At 36.5% G+C, this 22,919-nt stretch overlaps 1 protein-coding gene across 1 annotated transcript in view; it reads left to right on the forward strand.

The window, feature by feature from the left end:
• The window catches only part of FIG4 (FIG4 phosphoinositide 5-phosphatase), a 122,686-nt gene that overhangs the window by 8,575 nt on the left and 91,192 nt on the right, over positions 1–22,919 (forward strand). The window contains exons 2-5 of the mRNA XM_055330220.1: positions 7,472–7,570; positions 9,032–9,155; positions 16,431–16,587; positions 20,768–20,818. Coding sequence (XP_055186195.1) covers positions 7,472–7,570; positions 9,032–9,155; positions 16,431–16,587; positions 20,768–20,818 — 431 coding nt within the window. The remainder of the gene's footprint in view (positions 1–7,471; positions 7,571–9,031; positions 9,156–16,430; positions 16,588–20,767; positions 20,819–22,919) is intronic.

A 22,919-nucleotide genomic window follows, 5' to 3' on the forward strand; every position in this document is an offset into this window, starting at 1 on the left:
TTATGCTGGAGGAAACTGCAGTTTACTTTAGGTGATTTCCAATCTATAGCCCTTGCTTAATATATAATGCCCTAGAGGTCTTACCATTTCCATAAGTGATCATTTTATGGCAAATTAACATATACTAGTTGAGTTTAAAGTTGGTAGCTGAGCAGAAGTGTGGTGGATTTTTGTGTCTTCACCCCTACACAGGCTGAGGCTGTGTTCTTTACTCTCTAGCTCAAAATTGTTAGTACCTATGTATGTAGGTGTGGGTTTATTTGATTTCTGCTTTGCTCCAAAAGGCTTTAAGGAAGTCCCCCCTCCCCATCATACAAAATAGAATAAAATAAGTAGGAACCACATCATGAAGAATGCAGCTTCATTAGCCTGGATGTTAGCCTAAGTTTGTGTAATGAGGGAACAGGACAGAGCAGTATAAGGGATTAGGGCAGGAAACCACAGGATATTAAATGGAGAGAGAAGCATAGTGATTATAGCTGATTTCGAAGATGGGGTTTCCACTTACTTCCACATGGGATTTAAAGCTTCTCCATCAGTAAAGCCCTGAAGCTGTGAAGAGTGAACTTAGAGACCTCCTTTTTGACTGTCAGTGGCTCATTTCTTTTGTGCTGCGGTACTGATTGTGGGATTGCTGGAGTAGGTGAAGAGGCAGGCCCACAATACCGTTAGATTGTGAGAAGTAACTTCATGATGATCTTTAAAAATAATACCTTTATTCCAAAAGTTCAAGTGAAGTTTAACATTAATTGAAGCTGTCAGGCAACCTAAACCTCTCTTTGAAGAAAGCTGATTTTCTTCCCTCAGATGAAAAGTGAGTGATTGATTAGCCTGTCATTATAAAAGGAGATAATAATGTTAGTAGATACTGAATTTCCTGTTAAATGGATTACCTATTATATTCCATTTGCAGTTCATGTATATATTTTAGAAACACATTCATCTTCATACTAAGTCACTGCTGTTAAAACTACATATTGAAATTTTAAACTTTTTCTTAACAGTGATACTTGTCTTTCCAAAGAGGGCCAGCTCAGTTCATCTTCTGTCTTTACCGGGCATTTAAATGAAGCTTTCTCAGGGTATTTTATTTCTCTACCCCAATTCCTGCCAACCCCAACTCCCCTCCAGCATACATACAAACACACACACAAATGTTTTCCCCAGCAGTGTTGAGTCAAACGGACCTGTGTGCGCATGTGCACTCGGGCAGTCCATCTGGCACGTGCCTGATTTATGGAAATCCTGTACACTTCAGTTATTGCCCTCATCTGTTCCTTCCCTATTGCTTTTGGGCATTTATCTCCTTTTTCACTGTTTGAACTTCAGACTGTCAGTCCTGGAGATGGTCTTTCCTTCTTCCCACAATTCCTAGTTCTTACTAAGGACCTGCAGGGAATTTAACCCCAAGTTTCTCTGACATGTAAATCTACACTCAGCACACTCACACACAGTGGGGAGGGAGGGGCGTGGGTATTCTTATCGGTTTCATCTTCTCCAAGCAGTGGCTCAAATCTGGGCTGATTGCTCCCAAGGCAGTACAGTTGCTATCCTGGGATCTCCCTTCACATCATCTGAGAGCCTCTCTCGTGATGATTTCCTTATTTTCTCAGGTCCTGCATCTTCCTCTTTCTTGATTTATGTCCTCATTTTGGTGGTGTATGTCCTCCAGTTGCTTCATGAGAAAGGGTTCATGGGCAGTACTTCTTTTGAGCCTGTGCGTTCTGATAATGGCCTTATCCCATCCTCACATTTGATTGACAGATTTATTTTTATTTATTTTAGGATTTTATTTATTTATTCATGAGAGAGAGAGAGAGAGAAAGAGAAAGAAAGGCAGAGACACAGGCAGAGGGAGAAGCAGGCTCCACGCAGGGAGCCCGACGTGGGACTTGATCCCAGATCTCCAGGATCAGGCCCTGGGCCAAAGGCGGCGCTAAACCACTGAGCCACCCGGGCTGCCCTGATTGACAGATTTAATGTTGAATTAGAGATTGAAATGAACTTTCCCTTAGGATTTTGATGGGAAAGCAACCCGTCTTCTGGTGTTGCTGTTGACGATTTCTAATATTACTCCCTTCTTGATCTTTGGTTTGAAGCCTGTTCCTTTTTTTTTTCCTATTTAGAAGCTTGAGCTATCTTCTTTTTATCTTCAATTTCCTGAAATGTTACACTTCTCTCTCCAGAGATAAGAGACGCCACAAATTTCCACACCTTTTGGAGGTTCTCTGGTATAAATTGGATTGTTTCTTGACTTCCCCACTGCCAGCTTAGAATTCAGCTTTCTTCGGGACGCTTTTCAGTTTCAAATGATTTTTGTTGCTATCTCCACTCTTCTCTTTGCCCTTAGGGCTTATGTCTACAAAAAAAAAAGAACATAAAAACCTTTACTGTAATTTTAGTAAGGTGTTTGGGAGAAACAGAGGTATTGACTTTTTCATCTTTAACAGAAGACTATTCATTTGCTCTTCAAACAGCTGTGTTGTGGATTTTGCCCCCACCACATCACTGAGATTGTGCACAGAATGGCCACTCACAAGATCCTATTATCCGACTCCCTGGGCACTTCTGTGTCCTTGTCTTCCTTGACCTCTTAGCAGCAGTTTTTTGTTTTTCTCTCTTTCATTTCCTTTTTTTAAAACATGTATTTAGGGGCACCTGGGTGGCTCAGTCAATTAAGCATCTGCCTTCAGCTCAGGTCATGATCCCAGGACCCTGGAATTGAGCCCCGTGTTGAGCTCCATCCCCACATTGTGGTGGAGAGCCAGCTTCTCCCTCTCCCTCTGCCTGCCGCTCCCCCTGCTTGTTATCTCTCTTTCTCTCTGTGTCAAATAAGTAAAATATTTTAAAATGTTTAATTTAAATTCAATTTAGTTAACATATAGTGTATTATTTGTTTCAGGGGTAGAATTTAGTGACTTGTCAGTTGCATATAATAGCCAGTGCTCTATTACATCACATGCCCTCCTTAATGCCCATCACCCAGTTACCCTTTCCCCCCCTCCACCTCCCCTCCAGCAACCCTCAGTTTGTTTCCTGGAGTGAAGAGTCTCTTCTGGTTTGCCTCCCTGTTTTTATCTTATTTTATTTTTCCTTCCCTTCCCCTATGTTCATCTCTTTTGTTTTTTAAATTCCACATATGAATGAAACCATATTTGTCTTTCTCTAACTGACTTATTTGCTTAGCATCATACCCTCTAGTTCCACCCAGGTCATTGCAACTGACAAGATTTCATTCTTTTTGATGCCTGAGTCATATTCCATTGTGTGTAATATATATATACACACACACCACATCTTTATCCATTCATCTGTCAATGGACATCGAGGCCCTTTCCATATCTTGGCTATTGTGGACATCACTGCTATAAACATTGGGGTGCATATATCCCTTCAAATCACTATGTTTGTATCCTTTGGATAAATGCCTAGTAGTGCAATTGCTGGGTCATGGGGTAGCTCTATTTTTAACTTTTTGAGGAACCTCTATACTGTTTTCCAGAGCAGCTGTGCCAATCTCAGCAGCATTTGATAATGATGTGACTGCTCCCTCCTTTTCCAAATGATCCCCTCCCTTTGCTTTGATGAATCATGCTGTCCTGGTTTGTTTGTTTTTTTTTTCCCCCCGAAAACACTGGCCTTTTTTCTCAGTCTTCTAAGCTAGTTCTTTCTCTGTATCCAGCCTCTGAATAATTTTATATAGAGTGCTTCAGGCTAGTTTTCTTTGGGGCTCCATCTCTATTTTCACTCTCCGTACTAGGTTTAATCCAGTCCTATGACTTTAAAGGCCATGTATGTGCTGCTGACACACTCTTAAGATCTCTCCTCTGAGCTCTGGTCTCAGAAGTTCTCACTTGATCTCTTTGGGAATGGTGTAACCAGAAGTCTTTCCCCTCAAAGCTCATTCCCTGCAGTCCATCCCTAAATCATTAAGTGGTACCACCAGGCTCAAACAAAAGTAATTGGATTATGCTCTTAAAAAAAAAAAAAAATTGGTGTAAAAGTTGATGGCTTAACTGCCCACAAGAGGGCAGTGCAGGCAAGTGATTCTATCCACAGCAAGGCAAATGAGAGAGCAGTGGTTTTCTTTCTCACATTAACAGGCTCCACATGAGGTCGCTTTTCTCTGCACAAAACATTTTTAGGATTCTTGGACCACTTTAGAAGAGAGAATGTGGAAAGATATACTGCTCCCTGTTTCTTTTTCCCCACTCAGATCTTTTTGTAAATTCTGCGAATTTTGGCTATTGGTTCCTCTGCTTCAAGGAGTCTTTGGAAGAGTCTGGATATGGGAGATGTAGATCTGCCCTCCCATGTGGGTGTTCTAAAGGCCATTAAGGCATTTGCCCACTAGCACTTAGGAGTTCCATCTGTCTTAATGACAAACTGCCAATTCACAGTCCTATTGCAATTACTCTTTACATTTCCTAGGATCTATTAAAATTTTAGGAATTTCATTCTGGAATTTTACCTCCCTTAAAGCCATGTGCTTCCTTACTGAGAGATTGACTTACCCAAAGAAGATGGGTTTGTGTAAACCTTGTAGAAAGTTACCTGGAAAATTAAATGATTCATTTGTGGTAGGTAGTGTTCTTTTTTAAAAAAAGATTTTATTTATTTATTCATGAGAGACACAGAGAGAGAGGCAGAGACACAGGCGGAGGGAGAAGCAGGCTCCCTGCAGGGAGCCCGATGTGGGACTCAATGCCAGGACCATAGGATCACGCCCTGGGCTGAAGGCAGGTGCTAAACCGCTGAGCCACCCAGGGATCCCAGTAGGTAGTATTCTTTTACCTAATACTTTACCCAATGCCTATGGAACCCGACTGTGCTACCAGAACAGAGGTAACAACCACAGAGGATAGGGAGTCAGCCCTAGTCTCCCCAGGGCTTATAATTAAGTGAAGGGGGCAAACATGTCCTAAATAAATTTAGATAAGGCCTTCAGAAGTAAGTGCTATAGATATACGTGCTTTGGGAAGGAGCAGGTGGTGAGAGAGGATTGTTGCAGGTGGACATGGTGGGTATCAATCATCTTATCTTGGCTCTGCACATGGAGTTCTTTTGAGAGGTCCTTCAAGGCCAAACTCAGCGTCAGGACACCATCCTCTGGATCACTTGCTCTGACCCTCCCCACAATGACCTGCCCTTCCTGTGTTGTCATCATCCAGTTCATCCGTCTGTTACAGCACACTATTCACGGTTGTTAATTTGCATGCTCTTCTCTCCTGAGGACAAAGACTGATGACTAATAGATTTGTGCATTCTCCCATTCTGGCTCCATTCTGGTCCAATATCTGTTTTTCTTTCTCCAGAGGACTCTTCCCCCCCCCCCCCCGTTTTTCTATCTCTAAATGCAATAGCATAGATTCACTAATATCTCAAAAAGTAAAGGGGAGAAAAGGAACTAACAGTCATTGAGTGCCTTCTTTGTGTTGAACACCATTCATTGTGTTAGGTTTTCTATGAGCATTTTCTCGCTCAACCTCATTTCTCTAAAAAACTCACCAAACTGCTTCCCTTTCAGGTCTTTGCACTTGCTCTTTCCTCTGGTGGGGACTGTTTTCCTCAAGTCCTCAAAAAGGTGACTCCCTTCTCTGCTAACAAACATGTATAGTTTACAAACCACCCTAAAAAAGTTAATTTTATTAAATTGATTACCACCCCCCTCCATTCAGTGAGGGGCAGGGTCTCAGGGACAGGGATTAGCTGAGGCCAGGCTGAGAATCTTTGATCTCCTTCTCATTGTCCTTACCCTTCTGACTGCTCCACCAGTGCATCAAGTCCTCATCACTGGGTGTCTCCAGTTAGTTTACTAATTTTTATTAACATTGCTCTAGTTCTACCTCATTATCACTGGCAGTGTCATTTAGACTGTAACCCTCCTAGGAGATAAGGGGTTCCATTTGTTTGGCTAGCTTTCCTCTTAAGATTGGGGTAATCAGTCATCTTTTAATTGAATTCATGTTTAGTAATTATAGACACCCCCCCCCTCCCTGTCCAGGCATTAGCAGGGTGGTGCAGGGACTGGGGCATATGCCCCCAGAACCAATCATCTTTTAAAGTAGTTTTGTTCTGTATAGCCTGGAAGTCTAGATCAGACTTTTGTAAATGGATGTATACTCAATAACAAAAACTCCACCTATTTCTGCAGATCTAGTGTTACATCAATAAAACCAAGTTACAACAATGTAACCAAGCTCATATTCTGATAGACACTAAAATCCTACTTTTAAAAATCTAACCCATCCTTTATTTTTTTTAAAAGATTTTATTTATTTATTCATGAGAGACACACAGAGAGAGAGGCAGAGACACAGGCAGAGGGAGAAGCAGACTCTATGCAGGGAGCCCGACATGGGACTCGATCCCCGGTCTCCAGGATCACACTCTGGGCTGAAGGCAGCGCTAAACCGCTGATCCACCCGGGCTGCCCTTACCCATCCTTTAAAGCTCAATTCAAGTCCTGATTCCTCTGACATTTTATGTACCCGTAGTACCACACATTAACCTTTCCTATTCTGAATTCCCATGGTCTGTATATTTGTTTGGCCATTAATCTAGAGGATCTTACTTGTTATTAAATTGTTTTGTGTATCAGAATGTTATCTGACCCATAAGATGGTAAGATGCCAGTTGAGTATAGCAATGTTTTCTCAATTTTTACTATGTCAAAAAAAAGTGTGCCACTTTCAAGGACATTTTTAGAGCAAAATATCTTTTTATATTTTTCCTGTTGGGTTTTACTTATTTTCTTAAAAATTACCCACCTTGTTTGAGTTTTCTTAAAAACACTTTCTTTAAATTTACGATTTTAAAAAATATTTTAATTATTAATTGTATTCTTAGTGTTTAAGAAGACTAATGCGGTCAGGTATAATGCACCCCGGGAGTATTCAGGAAAGAAAGAATATTAATTATTTCCTGTAGCTTATCTATAAAAAGCCATTTGGGAAACTAACACTCATTTAAATCTTTTTATAGGACTTTGGGGTTTTTATTGCTATATAAAAGTCATTTTCAATGTTTTACAGAAAATTTATAAAGATTTATTTGATAAAATTTCAGTATTTTCATTGCTATAATTGTCCAAGCATTCCTGATTATATGTTGAGCTTTCTGATTCTTACTAGAGTTGCTTCTTCCTGGCAAAATTTAAACCTTAGTCTCTAGTTTGGAATTAGGTTAATCTCTATATAGTATAATTAAATTAATCTGACCTGGGTTACTGGGTACATTTCAGATTCCAGACCGATGTTTATCATGACATCACTAAGAATATTTCAATTTTAAAATTGACCTTTTAGAATCAGCCTTTCTTTAATCTGCCAGTTACATTTGACAGAAATATTTCTTTTCAAATGTAACCTGACCTTATTACAGTATTTAATTTCAGAAACCAAAGTGGTTATAAAATGTGTATAAGGAAAAATGTCTTTAAAAAACTAATGGCTTTTCTTTTCATTTATAGAGATACTTTCTAGTTGGGAGCAATCATGCAGAAACAAAATATCGTGTTTTAAAGATTGATAGAACAGAACCAAAAGATTTGGTCATAATTGATGATAGGGTAAGTATCCTAGAAACCTGAATACAAACTGTGACTTTTGTACCTGTTGTTTAAAGGATATGAAATATCCTCACAGCTTTTATTGGTATATTTTTTTTCTCTTTTAATTAGGCATCCAACAATTACAATTATTTTTCATGGTTGGCTGGAATTTAAATCTCTAATCTGGTTTCTAGGAATTACAGATGTTACAAAGAATGCTGCAACTACATGTTGTCCTTCATTTTGATTTGTTTTACAAAGCACACTCTTTGGATAAGATAATGATTGTATTTTCTTAAAGAAGTGGTATTTTAAGGATTTAATCTAATTTTTAATATTGCATACACTGAAGAGGTTATTTATTACTGTGCTTTAATATGAAGCTACACGAAGTCAGGGAGGATCTGTGCTGCAGACTTTTTATTAGGCTGCTAAAAATCACCTCTAGGTGATTTTCTGGTGACTTGCTATATGCATGAGAAAAATGTTAAGCTATTCTTATCTAGATGTTATATTATCCAGAGCAGGAATATAAACTTCATTCAGGTAGCACAAAAACATGAGACTTAGTCAGAAGTGAAATATGGCATGGTGGTATTGAATAGTTAATTTTAATTTTTCAAATGAGAGAACTTAACTCATCCTTCGTATTGAAGTTCCGTCTGTGAATATTTTGAATCCATGTCAATAGCTGGATTTCTCAAATATGTTGGTGGCTACAGCTTGCAACCCATTTTCACTAGGTTCTTCACCGAACTATTTTCTATGTTATAATAATTTTGGATAAATTGTATATTGTGATTTCCAGCACTCATGAGTAATGCTGGTCTTCATTCTCCCCCCTTTCTGGGAGTTTTTATTAATATAATGTATTGATTCTTGGTTCTCTTTGGGGATGGGAGCAGTTGATTAGGGATTTCTTTGAGAAGCTAAGAAAAGCTGTGGGCCTCATAAAAATACACGTGGGTATGTACAATCAAAACTTTGCACCTGGTTTTAAGGAGTTCACAGATTTCTTGAAATTTTCCTATGACCCTTTAAATGTATGGTTCAAAGATAAGTTCTTTTTTTTTTAAGAGTTTATTTATTTGTTAGAGCACGAGTGAGTGGGGAGGGGCTAAGGGGAAGGAAAAAGAATCAGAAGCAGACTCTACACTGAGTGCAGAGCCCGACACAGGGTTCTACCCCACAACCCCCGTGAGATCATGACCTGAGCCAAAACCAAGAATTGGATGCTTAACTGACTGTGCCACCCAGGTGCCCCAGAAGATAAGGTTTTGGTACAATTTTTTGTTATAGCAATATGTGACCAAATAACCACCCATAATTGCTAATGTTAAAGAATTTGTTGGCTTTTTAAAATTATAGCTTAGTTATGCACTATTATGTACTTTTCTACGAAATAACTAGTGATTCTTACAGGCAATAAATAACCTAAGAATAGGCACAACCTCACAGATTAAATTTGCTTATTTTTAGCATGTATATACTCAACAAGAAGTGAGAGAACTTCTTGGCCGCTTGGATCTAGGAAATAGAACAAAGATGGGACAGAAAGGATCTGCTGGGTTATTTCGAGCTGTTTCAGCTTTTGGTGTTGTAGGTAAGAAATGTACCTCCTTCTTACTATCTCTTTTTTTTTTCCCTATATAGACTACTAAAAATTGTTTTATGTGGTTTTATAATTATAACCCATTATCTGTGGTTTTGATTGTTTAAAATTTCATTATCCATCAGTCAGATATCAGGTCGTCTTTATATAGCATCTGGTATGTGCCGCTCAGTTTCATAGAGGCTATGAATAAATATAAAAGTAGTTTTTGGCCTCTAAGCAGTCTGTTGTCTAGCTTGTTGAAGAATGAAAAAGTAAAAAATTAGCTTGGACTATAAACATCTGCCCTGCCATTCATCAACTGGAAAACAGATACTGGTTTAACTGATTTAACAGTGAACAGGGATTTCTTCCAAGGAAATGCTAACAGCATAAAGTATCATAATCCTCTTCTTCGGCTACTGCTTTCTTACCCACTGAAAAACTTCATTCTCTAGAATTATAGACTATTAGAAACTTTGCTGTTTAAAATTGTATCAGTGAGAGAAAACATCCCCCTCTTACCTGGATGACTAAAATAACTTTCACACAGAGAAGCAATCTAGACTTACGACTCATATGGAGGGCTTCAGATAATGGGTTTCTAGCTATGCTAACTTTATTGTTTTCAAAGTAAATGGAACCCTGAGTCAGCTTCAGAGTCCAGATTTGATGTTGATCACTTTATATACAGTTCTGCTTTGGTTTGAACCTCTCTACTTAAATTTTACTTAAATTCCATCCTTCCCTCAATCTAATAATGACTCTTTTACTTTGTTTATTCACAAACAAATACTGGTTTTCTCTTTTAAGGATTCTGCTGTCCACCTTTGGGACAGTACTGAGATGCCCTACAGTTCTGGTGTGTACACCATCTCTCTTTGCAGTGAGTTAATCAACCTGTCCTAGCTGTACTATGGATCTGTTCCTGATTAGGCTGACTACACTAGGATAAGGGACAGACACAAATACACACGAGATAACTCCGTGATTGCGTTTAAGAGCCAAGGTGTGCAGTGGTAAGTTAAGTGGGGTAGAGATTGTATAAGAGGTAGAATAGAATAAGATTTGGATGGATGTGAGGAAGGGGTGAGAGAACCCCAGAAGGGATGACAGCAGAGGCACAGGCATGAAGACGTCCATGGTTCCTGGAATGTTGGCATGTAGTTGAGTGGGGCCAGATCACATGGGGCCTTGGCATTCAAGCAGAGGGCAATTGTATCTCTGCTTCTCTGTTGGCAGAGGCTTATTTTTGAGCCTGAAATGCTTTAAAGAGATTTAACAATTTTATCTTTGTACATTTTAAACCTGCCAGACTGTATGCAATGTCAACCGAGTGATTGGTATCTATAGATGTTAACAAAATTAATATGGGCTTAGTTTCAAATTCTTACATTTTTCTAATCAGCACTTTCTATTCTATGACTCCATATTTGTTGAAACTTTGGTTATATTCATATTCTGCAGTATTTGAAGTTTTTCTCAATGTGCTCTCATAACTCTCCAGTATAATCCCTTTAGGTCCATTTTATGTCTAGGTGTTCATCAGGGAAGGTCAAGAGTTGTAGATGTGTTTAGTCTCTTCTTAGGAATGGCCCCTTTACTACATTTTCTGCTCAGTCTTGACAAGTATATTGAGCTTATATATTTATAACCTCAATAGAGATTAACTCAATAGAGGTTATAAATATATATAGATATATTTATAGATAAGTGTTTGTGGATGTATGTCAAACGAATTCATGTGTTTAAATTCCATAAATTCTGTAAGCATTAAGTTCTACCTTAAGTGTTTCATATATTTTAAATTAAAGAAAAAAAACCTGAAAATGCAATGTGTCTTAAATTTAGCAAGTTTTAATTTCAGTATTATTAGGTTATTAAGTTAAACTTTTTTCTTTAAATGCTGATACTTTATTATAACTTTTTAAAGTAGAAATTTCCTAAGGTGTATGTTATATTATATTGGATGCCTCATTAGCCAGGGTTTATTATCCAAAATTGAACCTTCCTTGATGATTAAGAGTAATGAAGTGAAGATCAGTTATTGAGCTGTTTAAAAATAGCTGCCCTTGGGTATTCTGGAGTTGTATTGGGCAGTTTGCCTTTACATTAAATGGCCTCTAGACTGCTGTACTGTTTTGTTTTTATGGTTCTTTAGTCATCCTTCATTGTTCTTGGCATTGTTGCTTTTAGCAGTATTCTTTGCCTCATTTTAAATCTATTGATAACTAAACTTCTAAAACCGGAAGTTTGATTTTTGTCAATCGATAAGGAGGTTTATAACCAGGTATTTATTGTATACACAAGTACTAATAAACCTTGGTGAGAGCTGAAGGTATCTTGTTTCTTTTGGAGGACATTCTTAAGTGTTGTAGTAGCTATTTCTCTTACGGTGAGAGGCCTCTGAAGATTGAGACTATCCTTGGATAATGAAATCACTGAAAGACTGACCTACCAGTAAAGTGACACAATAATGTACTAAGTGAGGATTTATTATTTTTATGGAAATGTATTTTATGTATTCTCATCCAACCATGTAAATAAAGTTTCGAATCAGTGAAGAATAAATAGGGAGTTAAATGAAAGTCTGTGATTGTCTAGTAAGTACTGTCTTAGAAACAATAAGGGATACCTACTAGCAAAACACAAAATGCCTGTCTTTGAAAAATGTTGTCTGATTGTCAGAATAGTACATATGGGAAATAACTAGAATGGTTGTCCTCTATTCTGTGGCCAAAATATTTTCTCGGTTCACTTTTCAGCATGCTTAATTTGTGAATGGTATTTTGCTGGATTGTTTTTAGACTGTTATCATGGTTAGTTTAGTTCATCATCTGTAAGAATCAAGAGCAATGAGTCTAAGTTATCTGTAGTAATGGACCAGATTTTTTCCACCAATATGTCATAGACCAACACATGCTCCTACTGTACATAACTAGTCTGCAGCCTGGACCACATGTGACACATCGCATGTTATAATTACAAGCTTAGTAATACCTGAACTAGCTTATACCCTATTCAGGGCAAGTTCATTGGTCGGGCACTTGGATTGTAGCAATCTCAAATTGCTCTCAAGTTTCTAAAACCTTATTTTCAATTTATTTACTCTTCTTTTCATGAGAGTATAGAGGTTAACTCTATATTGGTACCCATGAAAAGCTCATGGATCATTGCCGGTCCCTAGACATGGGACATTTGTCTACCTTGTACATTTCTAACATGCTCCATTGTTATTTGATGGCCAGCAGGAGGTTTAGGAAACCACTGGATGGGATCATGAGTATCCCTCCCAAAGTTGTTTTATCTGGTCTTGGGGCACATGGGTGGAGTTGGTGACTGGTCACCTGTAGTTTTTGTTTTGTTTTTAGAGATGGGGAGAAGCAGAGTGGGGCAGAGGGAGAGGAAGAGAGAGAATCTTAAGCAGGCTCCACATCTAGTGCAGAGCCCAATGCAGGGCTCAATCTTACAACCCTAGGAACATGACCTGAGCTGAAATCAAAAGTTGAATCTCAACCAACTGAGCCACCCAAGTGGCCCTGGTTACCTGTAGTCTTTATTAGGCTTAGCTCTGTGACCATCCCAGCCCGTTTTGGTACATAGCTTTGGTTTATGGCCTTTTTCTGCCTATGTCACCTGTCGGAGGGTACTTTTTTAAGCTGCTAGTATGTTGAGGGGGAATAAATATCATATGTAGAATAAAATCATTGTAGCCGACTAAGTGAGGGACTCAGTTGTTGTTTAAAGCAACACCCTTAGAAATGGATTGCAGGTCCAAGGTAGTAAGGAAGACAACAACAAAGTGTGAGCCTCAGATTTGGTGTTGGAGAGTCACTTTGGTTCTTGAGGGCTCTGTTGTGCAAAGGTCCTATATACCTTGTAGAGGTTTTTCATGTTTCTCTGCCAGAGTGCTATTCTCCCTGAAGGCTTTTAAGATAATGACTAGCTGGATTAGTGACCCCTGAAGCAAGGATATTGCATTCTTCCCTGTTGGTGGGCTAGTGGGGTCCTTTCCAGCCACCAGAACTCCCACTACATCCTCTTACATTGTCCTTTTTTATATACTTTGCTTGGTGTCCATTTCAAAGGAAACAGCCTTCTGTACTTGAAGAGGGAGAAATCACTTTTGCTTGATGACTGTCATCTTAGCTTCTTGGAAGTACTCAGTAAAATTGGTGTGGGGTCAGAAGTACGCAGTGAAGATGAAAAAACTTGTTCTCATTTTAGTGTGTTCAAGTGATGAATAGGCTAACTCCTGGCAGATGTCTTTGCCTTCCTGGAGTCTTTTAATTGTTGGCTATGTTTGATTGGAACCTTTTAAAAAAGAGAGTGACAATTCCTGTTGGTAGTAAAAAGGAAGAAGAAAATAATTTCATTTATAATAAGCTGAAGGCGTTTATGCTAGTAGAAGAGTCTCTTTTGTACAATATATTTACTTCCCTTTAATCAAATTATGAAGAGAAAGGTAGAAGGTATAAGTAGTCTTGAGCTAAAAACAGAAGATTAAAATTCAGTTGGAATGTAGGTTGAGAAATTATTGCAGAGATTTTTTTGTATAAAAAGTAAGTATAACAAGAATAAAAGGAAAACTCATTCATTTTGGAAATATTTATTATTTTAGCCCTTGAGTGTTTTTATGCTGCTTCTGAGGGCTTTACTTTTATCTTTCCAAAAAGATAACTTCTTTCTAACTTCCTTTTAATGTGACTGTCATCAGCCTTTCCTCCCTATTCCTATGTCCTTTATCTTTAATCGGGGGAATTTTTGCTAGTTTCTAAGGCAAAGAAAGAAGTAAATGAACATTTTTTTAAAAAAGCATTTTGTGCTTTGTGGATCTCTAAAATACAAGTATTTTTCACTATTTTAATGGCATCTTTTCTTCAGTAGCCTGGCTCATAAAATCCTTGAGGCATCTTTCTCTTATATATTTTAGTTCATTTATGTTAATATAGTCAATTACCAGTTTCCTTTTTTTGTCATCTGAGAATAACAAGACAAGTGGGTATTTGTCAGTTCTAGAGCAAAAATTCATAGTATCAAGATACTGGCTCAGACTTTATAGAATATAACACTCTGAGAGAGAGAGAGTGCAAGTATGCATGAACACGTGCACACATGCACATGCGAAAGTTAGTTTTGAAAGATAGTTATGCTAGAGATAAGACTCTTGGTTGACATCTTTTTTTTTCTCTCTCAGTGCTTTGAACATGTTATCCCACAGCTTTGTGGCCTCCACTGTTTCTGTTAAGAAGTCAGCTATATGACTGTATCTGACTCATCCTAGGAGGGAGCTAGGGTGAGGGCAGTGGGGACCCACTATTCTTGACCAGTTATGCTAGGGTAGAGCCTCCACTTTACAAGTAGGAGCTGGTGAGAAGAAGGAAGCCCCTGATCTCAGTGGGGATTGCCTGGGAATAGAATTCCAGCAACACAGCTGGAGGGGACAAGACATTCTGGTCATACTTGTACCTTCTGAACAGAAATTGTGGCCTTGGACTGAGAAGTGAGGAGAGAGGGAAAGCACTGTCTTCTTGGCTACTCCTGCCAGGAGTAGGTACTTTGTTACACTGGACTGGGAGAGGGGTATGAGAGAGAAGCAGATTATGATTCAGATACCACACACTTGCTGTTCTGACCACGGTTAGTAGATTTTCTTGAATAAATATTTCTCCACTTGCTATTTGCCATGAGGACAATTCTCAGAATTTTTCAGTTTCTTTTTCTTTTTTTTTTTATTTTCTTCTTCTTCTTCTTCTTCTTCTTCTTTTTTTTTTTTTTTGTCAATTTCACCAGTTATGTCTGTTTCACTGGTGAGAGTTTCTGCTGGGCTCCTCATGTTACGGTTTTGGAAGTGACCCCTACCCCCCAAAAGGCGTTAGTTTTCACTCCCAAAGCAAAAGTTCTGGGAACCAAACAGTTTTTAACCGAGATTATAGAGTAGTTAGCGTGCTGGTGAGAACTTAGTACTTTTAAACCTAACACATATGGCCTTTCTTTAACCATCAATATACAGCATGTTGACTCCAATGATTTGACATAAAATATAACTTATGAATGCTCCAATATTAATAAAAAGCTTAACTATCACAAATGATGCTTGTGGAAGATTGCATGAGAGATATGCAATTTACTGGATATATTGTTTGCTGAAACCCTCCACTTTTCTGGAATCTGGCACCATCTCTCCTTGCCCCCATCTAAGTTGCCTCATTATTGTATAAATGGCTTCCAGTGCAATGTGATTCTATACCTTAGCAACTGTTGATACATCCAGGACTAGGCACCAAACCCAAAGTTGGGCCAATCCAGGTCCTTCCCTAGGAATTCTGGAATTGAACTTGATAAAAAAAGTTGTTTCTTTCCAGTGAAGCTCTTGGATATAAAGCCATTAGCAGCTGTGTTTCCCACTACATAACCCGGAGAAGTGGAGGAGGCTGGTCTATGGAGGGAGACAAGAATGGAGTACATGTTCAGAGATGCGTCTTGACTAGGTGTTTTTCTGAGGTCCAGTGAAATTGTTGCCCTTTGGTGTCATGGATCACCTCAGTATCCTTAATATAAATTTCCTTTTTAAAAAGCTGACTCAAGTTGGGTTTTGCTATGAGTAATCAAGAGTTCATGTAGTTTGTTCTTCCTTTTGAGCAGCATATTCCAAAGTGTGTTCTCAAAACATTTATTCATGGTTACTTTCTTTTTAAAAAGGAGGATGAAGTTCTATCATCATACAAATCTAGGGAGATACTTAATGCTTATCTCCCACTGAGATTCACAGTGCATGCTAGCATAGTTTTGTAAGTTTCTGAGAGCTTATTTGATTTTGTTTGTTTTTATATACTTGTTGCTCACATATATATTGATTCATTTTAAGTATATATTAACAATCTTAGCCATTTTTAAGTATACACTACCGTAGTGTTAACTATATGTGCCTAGCACAACAGATCTCTAGGACTTTTTCATCTTGGGAAATGAAACTCTCTGTACCTATTAAATAACAACTCCCCTAATCTTAGTGTATAGTTTTGCTTAAAGCCCCTCAGTCCTGTTTGGAATGAGACTAAATATAAAAGAATGAATGAAATAAAATTGTTTAGAATAATATTTTTAAGTTAGATAAATGTCAGTATAGATATTTCTAGAGATTAATTATAATACAACTGAAAATTTGTAGCTATAAATCATAGAAATAAAATAGGAAATGTGTCAAAAAATATTTTACCTTCTAAATATGTATCTAAAAGCATTACTAAGTATAGGAAACATTATATTTGTCTCTTTTTGTTGTAGGTTTTGTCAGGTTTCTAGAAGGCTATTATATTGTGTTAATAACTAAAAGGAGGAAGATGGCAGATATTGGAGGTCATGCAATATATAAAATTGAAGATACAAATATGATCTATATACCTAATGATTCTGTACGAATTACTCATCCTGATGAAGCTCGGTACGTAGTGGTGGCAACTACTGTTTGTTTGTTTGTTTTTTTTTTTTTAATATGGTAGACCAATTAGAAAACAAAATATACTCAAAAGATTATAGATATTATGTTAAAAATGTAAAATACTAGCTCAGAATTCTATAATTTTGTTCAAGGTCTATTATAAACCTCCATTATTACAGTTGATTTAGTTGAAAATCAACAAAAGCTGCTAAAGCCATTAAGTGAGATGTTATCATTGAGGAACAGAATATTTGCTCAGTCTCAACATATTCTCCATGAATCTATTTACAAAAGAAAAAATGGCAAACATACATACTCAAATGTTCAAACTTCACATCACCAATAATGAGACAAAACTAACATTATTTGCCTCTCAATATGAGGCAGTGGAAAGGACACAGATTACCTATGTAGTTTTCTTGCTAAAAATATATATGTTTTTGTTTTATTATGCTGTGCTTACCACAGTGAGTGTAGTTTCCATCTGTCACCATATGATGTTATTATAATAATATTAACTATATTCCCTGTGCTGTACTTTTCATCCCTGTGACTTATTTTATAACTGAGAGTTTGTACCTCTTAATCCCTTTCATCCATTTCACCCATCCTCCCGTGCTAAAAACATTTAACTTAAATCTAAGCATGAGGAAATAATCAGACAAATCCATCTTGTGGGACATTCTTGAGACAGCTGGCCTGGACTCTTTAGAAATCTCAATGTCATCAAAGACAGAAAAAAACAGAACAGACATAACAATCAAATGTAACACGTGAATATCTGTTGCATCCTAGATTAAAATGTATGCACACTTACATACATAGCTATAAAGGACTTTACTGGAACATTTTATATATGGATAATATACCAGGTGATAATGAATCAGTATTAAATTTTAAGTGTAATGATATTCTTATTTAGGAGATTATGTTTTTTCATAATGTGTGTGTGTGAATATATTTTTAGGAGTGAAGTGTCTGCTTCTTACTGAAGCATTATGTCTGCTACTTACGGAAAAGGTTTAGGAAAAGAAAATGTACAGTTAAAGAGAGAGAATGTATATGTGTATGTTTAAGGAGAGAGATTTAACAGTGAATTCAGATGAAGGACATAATGGTATTTATTGTACTGTTGTTCCTTCCAATTTTTCTGTAGGTTTGAAATCTTTAAAAAGTTCCAGAGGAAAATTATTGGAGCCTTGGCAATGTGGGAAATGTCTGTTAATAAGTTGATAGAGAAGAGTAGAATTGATTTATTTTAATATATAAATATGTTTGTTATATACATAAAGGTTAAAATGGAACAAAGTTAGGCAGCTTATTACTGTTTCTCTCTCTCTCTTTTTTTTTTTTTTTTTAGAAAGAGAGAGTAGAGGAGGAGAAAGGGAAAAGGAGAGAAAATCTCAAGCAGGCTCAACCCCCAGTGTGGAGCCCAATGTTGAACTCAGTCTCTGACCCTGAGATTATAACCTGAGCTGAAATCAGGAAATGGATGCTTAACTGACTGAGCCACCCAGGCATGCCTTATTATAATGTTTTTAAGTTTAGATTTTAACTACACTCTATACTTTTATAGTGTTGTTTTAGATACACAAATTTAAAGGTGATGTGGCTCTCTTGCTTACGACCCTCTTAGTAGGTTTTGGACTCCAGTGATGTTTAGAAGTTGGGTTGCTAAAAAATAATCTGTTTCAGATTAAAATAAGAAGAATTTAACAGATAAAGTGGTCTTTGCCTTGTACTAACTGAAAAACCATTATATCTTATATAGCTTATAGACAGGCATAGTATATTGACTAAAAGTGAATTAGGTACTTTCCAAAGAAAACAAAAACACTAGTTTGAAAAGATACGTGCACCCTTGCGTTTATTGCAGCATTATCTACAATAGCCAAGATGTGTAAACAGCCCAAGGATCCATCAGTAGATGAATGGATAAAGAAACTGTGGTACACACACACATAGTGGAATATTAGCCATAAAGAGAAAGAGCTCTTGTAATTCATGAGGACATGGATGGACCTAGGAGGTATTATGCTAAATGAAATAGACGGAGAAAGACAAATACTATATAATTTCATTTATATGTGGAATCTGAAAAACAACACAAATAACAAACAAACCAAAAACCAGAAACAGACTCATGAATATAAAGAACAAACTAGTAGTTACCATAGCGGGAGGAGTCAGGGGATAAGCAAAATAGGAGAAGGGGATTAAGAAGTACAAACTTCCAGTTATAAAATAAATAAGTCATGATGTTGGAAAGCACAACATAGGAAATATAGTCAATAATATTGTGATAATGTTGTATTATAACAGATGATTGTAATATAATCTAATATATATTTTATATAATATTACTTAATAATATATTATTAAACATAATAATATATTATTATTATTACATTGAGTAATGTTTAGAATTGTCAAATCACCATGTTATACACCTGAAACTAGTACATTTTTTGTCAACTACCGTAATAAGTTTTTTTTTTTTACAAAAGTGAATCAGACCAGCACATATGAATCCAAGGGATGGGAAAAAGTTTATATTATTTATAAACCTCATCTTCATGATTCTTTAGGCAGGAATAGTAAAACAAATTATGTTGTTCTGTATAGTGATTTGACTTTCTTTGAAGAGTGAAATTATTTTAGGACTAATACTGTGTAGCAGTGGACATTTTTCAGAATAAGATATAATTGTATTAAAAGCTTATTATAGTAGACTGAAGTACTATTATTAAATAGGTAAAACTTTTAAGACACTTAAGAAACTATAGAATATAATAATTTCTTTTAGTAAAAAGATTTGGTTGGGGTGCCTAGCTTGCTCAGTTGGAGGACCATGTGACTCTTGATCTCAGGGTCATGAATTTGAGCCCCATGTTGGGTGTAGAGATTACTAAAAAAAAAAAAAATAAATGAGCTTAAGAAAAGATTTGGTAAAATATAAGGAAGTAAAATACAGTACTACTAAACATTTCGTACATAATGACAAGTAGAGGTTATCCCTGCAATGCATGGTTGTATCAACACTAGAAAATTATGCTAGAGCAGTTCAGTACATTAAAATATTTATTATTGGGAAAAATTGTGATCATCTTAATGTTTGTAGAAAATATATTTGACAAATTCAGTACCCATTTGTGATCAAAAGTCTTTAGAAAGTTGAAAGAATATGAAAAAAAATGTCAACATTTATTAATCCTGAGGTGTAGATATGCAGATGTTTTACTCTGCCCTTTCTTTTGAGTTGCAAAACTTCACAACTTAAAATTACGGTTTTTGCAAACATTTTTTTGCTTGTTTTTGTTACTCTCCTCCCTCTAACCTCAAAACATTTACAGAACATATAATTGTAAAAACAAGATAGTGTTTACTTCTGTCTTGCCCCAAGTCTAAGTGCTCCACACATGTAAGTGCATGACTTTACTGCTCCGGCATAATCAGGGATGAGGAAATGGTCAGACTGTAAAGTTAAGGGTCTCTGAAGGGACAATCAACAGACTTAGAAAATGCTTCAGATGAAATTCCCACTGCAGTTTTGGATTGAATTCCTCAGAGTTTTGTTTTTGTTTTTTTTTTTTTTTAAATTGGAGTTTGATTTGCCAACATAGAGCATAACACTCATTGCTCATCCTGTCAAGTGCCCCCCTCAGTGCCCATCACCCAGTCACCCCAACCCCCCCGCCCACCTTCCCTTCCACTACCCCTTGTTCATTTCCCAGAGTTAGTTGTCTCTCGTGTATTGTCACCCTCTCTAATTTTTCCCACTCATTTTCTCTCCTTTCCCCTTTAATCCCTTTCACTATTTTTTATATTCCCCATATAAGTGAAACCATATAATGTTTGTCCTTCTCCGATCGACATACTTCACTCAGCACCATACCCTCCAGTTCCACCCATGTCAAAGCAAATGGTGGGTGTTTGTCGTCTTTTTTTTTTTAATATTTTATTTTTACGTAATCTTTATTCCCAACATAGAGCTTAAACTCAATCCCAAAATTATGAGTTGCATGCTCTGCCAACTAAGCCAGCCAGGAGCCCCCTGAATTCCTCAATTTTCATGAGAGTATTTACAAATATAAATGTATATGTTAAACCATGAAAAAATAATAGTATTGTGTGAATGTAAAATGCTTTGGTGTTTTTTGTTTTGTTTTGTTTTGTTTTTTAGGTATCTGCGAATATTTCAAAATGTGGACCTGTCTAGCAATTTTTACTTTAGGTAAGTTTGAACTTAGTTTTTCTCCTGTCTGTCACTTAAATGTTATATTATTTTCCAGGGTGTAAAAACAGAATCAGAGGACACAATAGTACTTCCTGTATTTTTTTTTAATTGATCAAATTATTTCATCTAAACACATAAAGATAATGGGTATTTCTTCCTTTTACAAATCTGAATTTGAATGGACAAATGGTCCATATTGAATGGAAAAATTATAGGGTAATTATTCTCATTATAAAAATTATCCTTGTTTTAGGTGGAATTGTAATAAAGCATTATTTTGTAATTTTTAATTATAAAAATGAAATTTTCATCAGTTTCTAATACAGAGTTGTAACAATTTCACAGATTGTTTTAGTTAACAATCTATCAAAATTAGGTAAAAATTCATAATAAGAAGAATTGTTACAATACCAACATACCTCTAATGGTCTCATAAATTAATAGTTTTCCTGAAGAGGGATGTGGCATTATTTATTTATGAAAATATATCATAAGAAAATAAATTAGAGAATATATTAATTCCTGTTTCTAAAGAGGCATGTATAGCTTCTCTATTTATGATACCCCCAAACAAGTAACCCAGCCAGTGTAGGGACAACTCAAATATCAGTAACTGAATGACAGGCAAGTAAATTCTAACAGAGCATTACAGTAGAGTATTATATCACCACCAACGTGACCAATATGTAGGCTTAGGAGATACAGAGTTATTATGCTAAATGGAAAATTCTGTCAGCTATAATATCCAAACTAAAAAGGGAGAACATTGGGCAGCCCAGGTGGCTCAACAGATTAGCACCGCCTTCAGCCCAGAGCATGATCCTGGAGACCCGGGATCAAGTCCCACGTTGGGCTTCCTCCATGGAGTCTGCTTCTCCCTCTGCCTGTGTCTCTGCCTGCCTCTCTCTCTCTCTCTCTCTCTCTCTCTCTGTTTCTCTCATAAATAAATAAATAAATAAATAAATAAATAAATAAATAAATAAATAAATAAAATTTAAAAAAATTTTTTAAATAAAAAAATAAAAAGGGAGAACACAAAATAGCATGCACCAAAAAGGATATAGACTAAACAAGGACTAAACAAGGACTTGTAGCTATTGGTGCTATGCACTGATGGGGTACTTTGCATTATTTAAAAAGTTTTTTAAATTGTTCATACAGTTAACCACTTCTTTATCTGTGAAATAAAGAAAAATGTGTCCTGTATAGAATGAGTTATGTCTCCATTGATGTAAAACTGAAGTTCATTATTTTAACAGTGGTATAGTGAAGGACTCCTAAAGAAAGATTTTTCACTTCCACAAGTGTTTATTGAATGTATATTTCCATCGTGTGTATCTCAGTCACCTGCTTTTCTGTCTTTATTGCTTAATTTTATGTTTATAGCATCTGCAAGTTGTCACTGAGACTTGGTGGGTACTGTTAGAGATGGTCTTCTCCATGATTTCAACTACGTTTGCATCCCCATCCTAAGCTCTGGGATCAAGTCATCCCATAAGTGAAAGCTTATTTCAGTTAAGGTTTTTGTGTCTAATAAGTAAGCTTTAAAATGGATATACTGCATTCTTGGATTCAGCTGGGAATAAAGCAATTATTCTAACCAGGAAAAATTGATTTTTAGAAGTTAAAAATCAACATCTCCCCCCACTGTTGAGATATCATTGACATATAACATCTATAGGTTTAAGGTGTACAGTGTGATGATTAGATACACATATGTATTGTGACATGAATACCCCAATCTTATTGGGATAATCATCCCCTCTCATAATTATGAGTGTGTGTGTGTGTGTGTGGTAAAAACATTCAAGATGTACTATCTATCAACAGGTTTCAAGTTGTAATTCATTAATGTTAATTACAGTTACCGTGCTATGCATTAGATCCCCAGATTTTATTTATCTTATAGCTGGGAGTTTGTATCATGCGACCAGCGTGTCTCCTTTTTGCCCACCCTACCTTTTCCCATGCCCTATCCCCTGAAAACTACCATTTTACTTTCTATTTCTATAAGTTTGGCTTTTTTAGATTCTGCATAGAAGTGAAGAACATATGGAAATAATCAGACTTATTTTGCTTAGCATACTGCCCTCAAATT

Source organism: Nyctereutes procyonoides, unplaced genomic scaffold, assembly GCF_905146905.1.
Source record: "Nyctereutes procyonoides isolate TBG_1078 unplaced genomic scaffold, NYPRO_anot_genome, whole genome shotgun sequence".
NCBI lineage: Eukaryota > Metazoa > Chordata > Mammalia > Carnivora > Canidae > Nyctereutes > Nyctereutes procyonoides.